This window comes from Sminthopsis crassicaudata, chromosome 2 (genome assembly GCF_048593235.1).
Source record: "Sminthopsis crassicaudata isolate SCR6 chromosome 2, ASM4859323v1, whole genome shotgun sequence".
NCBI classification, from domain to species: Eukaryota; Metazoa; Chordata; class Mammalia; order Dasyuromorphia; family Dasyuridae; genus Sminthopsis; species Sminthopsis crassicaudata.
Genome location: NC_133618.1, coordinates 59,151,348 through 59,160,610, shown reverse-complemented (window position 1 = coordinate 59,160,610; position 9,263 = coordinate 59,151,348). Strand labels below are relative to the sequence as shown.

General features: G+C 49.4%; 1 protein-coding gene across 3 annotated transcripts; it reads right to left on the bottom strand.

Annotated features, from left to right (window-relative positions):
- Nucleotides 1-99: 99 nt before the first annotated feature.
- On the bottom strand, nucleotides 100-3,740 carry ACD (ACD shelterin complex subunit and telomerase recruitment factor). Of its 3 annotated transcripts, none has more exons than XM_074286445.1 (12): nucleotides 3,636-3,740; nucleotides 2,663-2,796; nucleotides 2,438-2,534; nucleotides 2,275-2,354; nucleotides 1,995-2,039; nucleotides 1,803-1,837; nucleotides 1,551-1,705; nucleotides 1,289-1,370; nucleotides 1,070-1,183; nucleotides 512-966; nucleotides 301-392; nucleotides 100-222 (listed from the first exon to the last, which is right to left on the bottom strand). In XM_074286445.1, exons 2-12 carry the CDS (start codon nucleotides 2,671-2,673, stop codon nucleotides 162-164), a joined length of 1,227 nt encoding a protein of 408 aa, XP_074142546.1. In that variant the 5' UTR covers nucleotides 2,674-2,796; nucleotides 3,636-3,740; the 3' UTR covers nucleotides 100-161. The 3 variants fall into 3 exon arrangements, with proteins under 3 accessions (XP_074142546.1, XP_074142544.1, XP_074142545.1); XM_074286443.1 differs by lacking the exon at nucleotides 3,636-3,740 and adding an exon at nucleotides 3,265-3,459; XM_074286444.1 differs by lacking the exon at nucleotides 3,636-3,740 and adding an exon at nucleotides 3,265-3,393 and having other exon boundaries at nucleotides 2,471-2,534.
- Nucleotides 3,741-9,263: the final 5,523 nt, after the last annotated feature.

Below are 9,263 nucleotides of genomic sequence, written 5' to 3'. Positions count from 1 at the left end.
CCTTGGCCTCCCTGGGGCAGGGGTGGGAGGATTGACCACCTTCCCATCCTGCCCCTACCCAAGGCACTTCCTCTGCACCAAAAGGAGGAGACAAGGACAGCAGTTCTGTACTTTTTATTAACCCTGGCCCCCAAGGCAGCATGCCAAGCGTCTGCAGCAGGTCAGAGCTCTCCCGTCTCTATCAGCACCTGTCTGGCCCAGTCTAGGAGCGATGGGCAGAGTCTGTGAGAAAAGAGGTCAGAGGTTAGGGGGACAGGCCAGGAGAGAGCCCCCCCCCCCAGAGGGCTGGCAGACACTGACCTGGTTGCTAAAACCTGGGAACAGAGGTGGGCGCAGGGCTCTGAATACTTGTACTGAAAGGGGGAGCCATCCAGATGTGTCTTTGGAGGGACCTATGGGGAAAAAAGGGAGGTGAGGGCAAAGCCCCTTCAAATTAAGGCCAGCCGATCCAAAGCCTCTTCCCTCTCCGATGCGCTCCAGTACGGAGGGTCTTCTTTCTGCCAGCTCTCACCCTGGGTGGGGCTGGGCCTTCTCCTGGGCTGGAGTCCTCTGAAGGAATGCTCTCTGGAGCCCAGATGATGCTTTTGACTTTCTTGCTCACAAACTCCAGGCTGGGCTTGCGGCTTCCTGGTCTGTCCTTTCTTCCCTTTCCCCTAACCCTCACCCTGGCCCTCGTCAGGACTTCAAGGGGCTGCTGGGAGCCACCCATACTGGGGGTTTCCCACTCGTCCCTGGAGATACTGCTTGCTGCCTGAGACGAAGAAGGAAGAGTTGGACGGAGCCGGTCCTGCTGTGGATCCTGGGAGTAAGCTGTCTGGACACAAGGAGACCCACTGCCCTGAAAGAGCAGAGGGGACAGGTCGATGGGCTCCCTGCACCCCGCAGAGGATTCCTGACTGCCGGTGAAGCTGTCCTTCAGCTGACTTGGGCTTCCCTCCGCCGAGAAGGGCAAACAGTCCAGGGCCTCTGGCAATGACAGGAGAGAGAAGGGTCTAAGGCCTGGGGAGGGGGGAGGGAGAGGGGGAGGCCAGCGTTCGACCCTGCCCCCTCTCCCCGGCTTCCTACCTACCTACATAGGAAGAGGAGGAGGAAGAAGACTGCGTCAAGGACAGGGCTGGGAGCAGTTGCCAGGGGTCTGATGGGTTCCTCTCCAAACTTTGACAGTCAGGGCTGTTTTCAGAAACTGAGGTGGGGGAAGACAAGGAGGGAAAAGAGAAGACCCAGGGTGAGTGCCTCGTCTTCACCTGGAGACCCTGGGCCCCCTCACCCTTTCCCCAGGGGTCCTGACCTGCCCTCAGGTTCTGAAGGATGTTCTCCTCCTCTTCACTAATATGCAGCCTCAGGCCTGAGACAGTGAAGACAGCTTCTCCCTGTGGGGGACAGTTTGAGATTGGGGAAAGGGACTTCATCTGTGCCCAAGACCCTTCTCTATTAACGAGTCCCAGCTGGCTCACTTCTGGCGAGCGCTGCTCACCGCCCCCTCCTATTGGGCCAGGGCAGCTCTCTTGTCCCCACCATTACACCCCCCCACCACCCCTCTGCACACTGACCCGGGCCTTCCTTCGAGAGGCTTCCCATCGAGTGAGGGGAAGACAACCCCCTTGGGAGCCCCCCAGCTCCAGGCAGCTTTGGGCCTGACAGCTTAGCACGCTCCTTCGGTCTTCACACATCTCTTCCAGCAACTGGGACAGCGAAGAACTTCGATCTGGCAGAGAACGGGTCTGAGTGAGGAAGCGAAGACAACTGTCTCCCTTCTTCCTTCAGCCCCTCCCTCCCCGCCCCCTCAGGACTCCCAGGGGTACCTATGTTAGGGGAGGTCCTCTCCCTTTCATGGTGCCTGTAGGGACAGAGCAGAAGACCCAGGCCTTAGTGGGCCCTCCGAGCCCAGACCCCCACAGAGCTTTCCAGCAGCTTAAGACGAGAAGGAGCCAGTCCTGGGCCCCAGGCTTCCTTACAGCTCTTCCCACTTCCTCCTCTTCCCGGCACATACTCACTTTCCATATTCCTGAAGTTTCCTCCGAACAGCTGGATCCCAGTTACTAAAGTGACAATAACAACAGTTACGGGGATTCCCCTTCCCCGGGGGCAGAGGGTCAGTGTAGGGAACCCTGGGGGAGGGGGCGGACGGACAAGGCTCAGCTGGGGAAGAGTCTGGAGGAAAAGGGGGGAGCATTCTAGAGCAGGAGCGGGAGCTCCACCGGGCCCCAAGGCCAGAGAGCCCGGGAATGTGACACTGAAGGGAATCCGTGTAGGGGAGAGAGGAGGGACCCTCACCAGCTTGTTACCCCCTCCCTGGGGAGCTCCGTGGGCAGCAGGATGAAGCGATGCACCCAGAGGCAGAACTCCCCGTTCCCCTGCCAGGGAAGAAGAGGCAGCGCTGAAGCCTCCCAGCCCCCGCCCCCCACCCGCCCCCGCCCCCGCCCCCAGCTCCGCTCACCTGCGAAGTCTCAGCCACCTGCCGAACACACACCTGGAAGTCCTGCAGCAGGAGCAGCCGGCCCACAGCCCTCCTAAAGCCAAAGTGCTTCTCCTCCCTGGGGGAGCGCCCGCGTCAGATCACCCCTTCACCAGACCCTCGGCCAGGTCCCGGGGCCCCCTCCGCCCCATGCCCCCGCCCCTCCGGCCGCGCGTGGGAACCTGAGATCCGGCCAGGGCCCCTCACCAGGCAGCCATGCTCAGGGCCTCGGGGGTCACCAGGCAGTGCACACTGTGGGTCCCGTCGGTCACCAGCAGGACTGCAGAGGCCTCCTCTCCAAGCAGCAGCAGGCTCCCTCCGGGCTCGGCTTCCTCAATCACCTGCAGGGATCCCGGCGGGTTACTATGGCTCCGCCCCCAACAGAGGAACTCGCCCCCTCAGCCCATAACCACACCCCTCGCCCAATGGGCCTCTTACTAGATAGGAATAACCACGCCCCCAACGATTCCGCCCCTTCCCCACAACCCTATCGGGTCCAGTGGGTTTTTTTATAGGCCGGAATGGTCACGCCCCAAACAGGTGATATCACTCGCAACCACAACCTTTGCCCAATGACTTCTTCCCAGACCCCGCAGACCCCGCCTCTCCCGCCCCGAGACAACAGCACTCGCCCAAAGGTTCTGACCGGGCCATCCAATAATCCTTTTTCTTCTACCATCGCTCGCCCTATTGGCCACGCTCCTCACCCAATGGCTCCGCCTCTTCCCAGGAGCTTCCGATCACACCTTTTCCCCTTTAACCCTAGGTTTCAAGCTCGAAGGGCGCCACATCCCTCGCTGCACCCTTACCTCCAGCAGCTGCCCGAGTCCCTCTCCCTTTCCCTCTGGCCCCGAGCTCTGTCCGGGCTCCAGCCCGAGGAGCAGATCTCGGATCCAGGGCTGCAGAACAGGCTTCCACGACGTCGCCATGACCTCCGACTCGGGACTGCCCGTGCCCGGGGCACAGGGAAGGGAGGCGCGCTATTATTTCCCGCCGCCTTGAATGACCCCTGTCTCCGGAAGAGGAAGTCGCTGGGTCGGACAGGGAAATGCCAATCTTCAGCCAGGCCCCGCCCCCAGGGGAGCTGAGACTGGGGTAGGCCGTGTGCGCGTGAGCGGCGTCAGAAGGTGTGTTAGGAGCTGAGCGATCTCCCTAAGATTGTATATTAACCTCTGCTTACCCTAGCTGCCGCTTCAACTGGTCCCGGTCTCTGTATTCGCCATCCCACACCTTGACTACCGCCGGAACTGCCTCCAGTCCCTCCCCAGTGCAGTCCATCGTCCACCAGAACGATTTTCCTAAAGTGCAAGCCTCATCACGTGACCTCCCCACTCAGCCCCTGTGGCTTCCTGTCGCTGCCAGGAGCAAACCCCAAATGCTCCGTCATTCGAAGCCTCGTGACCCGGCCCTTCCCGCCTTGCCAGCCTTCTTCCCCTGCACGTGCGCTGCCCTCCACGACCCCGGCCCCCTGGCTGTTCCGCGACCGAGACCCCGAAATCACGCGTTCTCCGGCCATCCCTCTTCCCTCTGCGAATTACCCAGTTATCTCCTGTATAGATTGTACATATTTATAGGTCATCCCTTCCATCAGACTGTGAACTCTGTGAGGGCAGGAATTATTGTCTGTTTCTTTGTGTGTCCCCAGTTTAGCTCATTGCCTGGCTCATAATTGAGTTAATATATTATTTACTTCCCTCCCCATTTATTTTTCCCAGTTACATATAAAACTATTTCTTACATTTGTTTTTAAAACTGAGTTTCAGATTTTCTCCTTCCCTCCCTCCCTCCCTCCCTATTCTACCCCCCATTGAGAAGATACGTATGAAGTTATACAAAATATAATTTTACTGGCTTTTAACATTTTAAAATTTTGAGTTCCAAATTCTCTTCCTCCCCTCTTTGAGACAACAAGCAATTTAATGTGAATTACACGTGCGCAGTCATGGGAAACGTTTCCATATTAGTCATGTTGCAAAACTAAGAAAAAGTCTGTTCCATCTGCCTTCAGACTCATCAGCTCCTTCTATGGAAGTGGCAAATATTTTTCATCATAAATCCTTGGGGATTGTCTTGGGTTCTTGCTGAGAGTAGCTAAATCATTCATAGTTGATCATCTTTCAATATTGCTGCTGCTGACTAATGTTTTCCTGGTTCTGTTTATTTCACTTTGCATCACTTCATATAAGTTTCCAGATTTTCTGAAACCACCGTAGCTCTTAATTTCTTATAGCACAATGGTATTCCATCACAACTACATACCACAAAATATGTTTAGAAGAGTTGCACATGTTTATACTGCATTATTTGCTGTCTTAGGGAAGGGGAAAGGTGAGAAGAGAGGGAGAAAAATAGGGAATACAAGGTTTTGCAAGGGTGAACGCTGAAAACTATATTCGCATGTATTTTGAAAAATAAAAAGCTATTATAAAAAATTACATACCACAACTTGGTAAGCCATTCCCTAATTGGACATCCCCTCAGTTTCCAATTCTTTACCACCACAAAATGGGCTGCTTAAATATTTTTTGTACAAACATTCCCTTTTGCTCTCTGGGGTAAAGGTAGATAGAAGGTGATGAAGTAGATAGAATACTAGGCCTGAATTCAATTCACTCTCTTCTTTTTCTTTTTCTTTTTTTTTTTTTTTTTTCCTGAGGCTGGGGTTCCTGTGCCCAGGGTCACACAGCTAGGAAGTGTTAAGTGTCTGAGACCAGATTTGAACTCTGGTCCTCCTGAATTCAGGGCTGCCACTACACCGCCTGAATTCAATTCAAATCCAGCCTCAGACTAGCCGTGTGTCCCCGAGCAAGTCACTTCATCCTGTTTGCCTCAGTTTCCTCATCTGTAAATAAACTGGAGAAGGACGTGGCAAGTCTTTGCCAAGAAAACCCCACATAAGGTCATAAAGAGTTGAACATAATTGAAGAATTCTGAGATACAGTTCTGTTTGTTTGGAGTTATAGTGTGCCCCTCTCATCAACCCTGTGCAAGTACCATTATCCTCATTGACTTGAACACAGTCACCTGGTTTCTAAGTGCCTAACAGAAGCATTTATTACATATTTTGTACCAAGTGAGTAATGTGTGTAGTTCTGGGAGAACAAAGAAAAGAAAATATGTACATATACAGACATATACTTACATCTGGGATTTGAATCCAGTCCCCAAATTTGTAATCCAAGTGCTCTCCAAGGAATGAGGAATGCTATCTCCATTTTTGTTTCCATTTTTGTTTCCAAGTTGTTGGTGTGCCCTGCTTCCTTTTCCTCCTCATGTAAACACTGAGAGTTTTTAAAATTTATTTTAGCCACCACTACACAGTAAACTACTAAAGAAATGCTCCTTGCTCAAAGGATATAAACAATTTTCAGATGAAGAAATTAAAACCATTTCTAGTCATATGGAAAGGTGCTCCAAATCATTGATGATCAAAGAAGTACAAATTAGAACAATTCTGAAGTACCAGCTCATCTCTCTCAGATTGGCTAAAATGACAGGAAAAGATAATGATGAATGTTGGAGGGGATGTGGGAAAACCGGGACACTGATGCATTGTTGGTGGAGCTGTAAACAGAGCAGCCATTCTGGAGAGTAATTTGGAATTATACTCAAAAAATTATCAAACTGTGCATGCATACCCTTTGATCCAGCAGTGTTACTACTGGGCTTTTATCTCAAAGAGATCTTAAAGGAGAGACAGGGACCCACATGTGCAGAAATGTGTGGCAGCCCTTTTAATAGAGGCAAGAAACTGGAAACTGAGTGGAGGCCTGTCAGTTGGAGAATGGCTGAATAAATTATGGTATATGGATGTAATAGGATATTATTGTTCTGTAAGAAATGACCAGAAGGATGATTTCAGAGAGACCTGGAGAGAGTTAGATGAACTGATACTAAGTGAAGTGAGCAAATCCAGGAGATCATTGCATAGAGCAACAAGAAGATTATATGATGATCACTTCTGGTGGATGTGGCTCTTTTCAGGCCAATTCCAATGGACTTGTGATGGAAAGTGCCATCTTCATCCAGAGAAAGAGCTGTGAGAACTGAGTGTGGATCACAACATAGCATTCTCACTTGTTTGTTTTTTGTTCTTTCCCATTTTTTTCCTTTTTGATCTTATTTTTTTGGGCAGCATGATAATTGTGGAAGTATGTAGATAGGAATTGCACCTGTTTAACATATATTGGATTGCTTGCTTTCTAGGGGAGGGGAAAGAAAAGGGAAGGAAAAAATTTGGAACACAAGGTTTTGCAAGGGTGAGTATTGAAAATTATCTATTCATATAGATTTTTTTTTTTGGCTTTTTTGCTGATACAATTGGAGTTAAGTGACTTGCCCAGGGTCACACACCTAGGAAATATTAAGTGTCTGAGGCAAGATTTGACTCAGATCCTCCTAACTTCAGGGCTGGTGCTCCATCCACTGTATCACCTAGCTACCCTTATGTATATATTTAGAAAATAAAAAGCTTTAATAAGGAAATGCTCCTTGCATGAAAGAATTAAATGAGTACTTTGAAAAGCTTAAAACTGTAAAAATTCAATGATGATGATGATGAATCTTATTAACTGAGTATCTTAAATGTGACTGATTTTTACTCAAAAACAAAAACTAATAAAAGTGTTAAATTGTATTGGTTTAACATTATTTCCAAAAATCAAGTCCTTCAAAAATTATTCATCCTTTTTTTATTAATTGGGGGGGGGGCAGTGCTCTGTCCACTGCACCATCTACTACCACTCCCTCCTTCAAAATTACATTTGCGACTACTGAGGATAATGCCATAAGCTCCAAAGAAGGGTACAAAGAAATGTAGCATGGAGATATGGGGATGCTGGTAATCAGTGTCCCTTCTGCCCTCTCCTCCGTGAAGTATGCTGGAATCTTTCATTTACTGCTAGGTGGCGTATAGTTCACAGAGCAATGGGCCCTAGAGTGAGGAACATCAGTTCAAATGAGGTCTCATATACTTACTGATGAGCATCTCCCTGAAGCACCAAGCCTGAAGTCAAGATCAGGGTTCAAATCTGGCCTCAGACACTTGCTAGCTGTGTGACTTTGGGCAAGTCACTTTACCCTATTTGCCTCAGTTTCCTCTCTGTCTCATAAATGACCTGGAGAAAGAAATGGCAAAGCACTCCAGTATCTTTGCCAAGAAAACCCCAAATGGGATCGTGAAGAATTGGACAAAACTGAACAAGACACTAATTGTATGACCCTGGGCAAATCATTTTACCTCTCAGGTTTCTCATTTATAAATGGAAATAACAACAGTACTTCTTTCCTAGAGTTGTGAGGGTCAAATGAGACAATTATCAAGTGCTGCCTGACACATAGCAAGTGCTATATCAGTGTTAGCTATTATTACTATTAGAAGTCAGAAAGCTCCAGTTCAAATGCTAGCTCTGCTCCTGATAGCTGTGCCATTCTAGACAGCTTCCTCTCTGAACCCCAATTTTATCTCTCAATAGAAGGAATTTCTCAGAGCTCTCTTCCAGCTCTTTACCCTATTTCCCAAGTGTTTTGGAGAGTATAGTCCTGTGGACATAGAAATGTTGTTTTAAAATAACGACTTAGAGCAGCATTTTCCCAAACTCCTCTAGCCTTTTTTGTGTTCATGACATTTGACAGAAGCCATAAAAGTTTGTCTGAGGAGCTACTGGGGAAGAATGTACTCTGGGTTAAAGTGGAGCAAAATAAACCCTATTTTTAGCTCACTAAATATTAGGTATGTTAATATGTGTGCAGTTTAATATTTTAGTGAGGAAATATTGCTAGCTTCAAAAATGCACCATGAAATCCCTATTTACTTGGAGCAACTTCTGGAGGAGGGAGCAGTTAGTCATAGAAATGGCCAGGCCTGGGGATGGCATTGCTAGGAAACAAAAGTATAAGGTCTTTACCTCTTGGGATAACTGAGAGATTTTTTTTGCCAGCAGCTGGAGAAAGCTAAGAAGCAGCTACTTTGAGGAAAAGATTGGGTCAATGGAGGGAAAGAGACAGAAAGAAAAGGGGAGAGGGAGAAAGGGAGAGCCCTTGAGACAGATTGAGGGAGACTGAGAAACAGAAAGAGGGAGAAAGGGAAGAAGACTGAGATAGAGACCGAGAACGAGAAGGAGGGAGAGAATGCATCCCATTTGTGAAGATTCGGAACTAGAATGAACCTTAGATACTTTCTATTCCCCCTCCTCACCCCACTTTATAGACAAGGGTCGGTGACTGATCTAAGGTCACACAATACAAAGAGAGCTTGTCTTTTTGGAGAACCATCCTCCCACCCACTTCCATGTCTCCATCATGAAGCTTCTTCCCATCTCTCCACTGGTAATGACACCCTTCTTGGATCACATAAACAACTTTGTTTTGCACCTCCCTAATTAGGAGGTAATTTTGTTTATTATAGCTATCTTTGTGCCTTAATGTTAGCTCTGTAAGATTTACCTGCGGCACTACCCTGTAAGGTCAGGTATTGTGTCCATTTCACAGATGTGGAAACTCCCTCAAAGAAAATGACTTGCCCACAGCTAGCAGTATTGTCAGACGGGATTGAAGCTGGAGTCTCCTGAGACTGTCTGGCGCCCATGCATCTGCGCCCCCCCACTCTGTACCCCCTGGGGGGCTGTAAGCGTCAGGGACCACGGTCTGCCCTCAACTGAGTATTTCCCCCAACGCGTCCAGGAGTGTTTAAGCAGTTTTTGTTTGAATGAATATAGGAGAGCGAGGGGGTTATCCCAGAGGGGTCGGGGGTGGGGAGTCTGTCCTGGCCCCCTCGGTCCCCCATACGGGCCTTTGCTGGAGGGGAGCT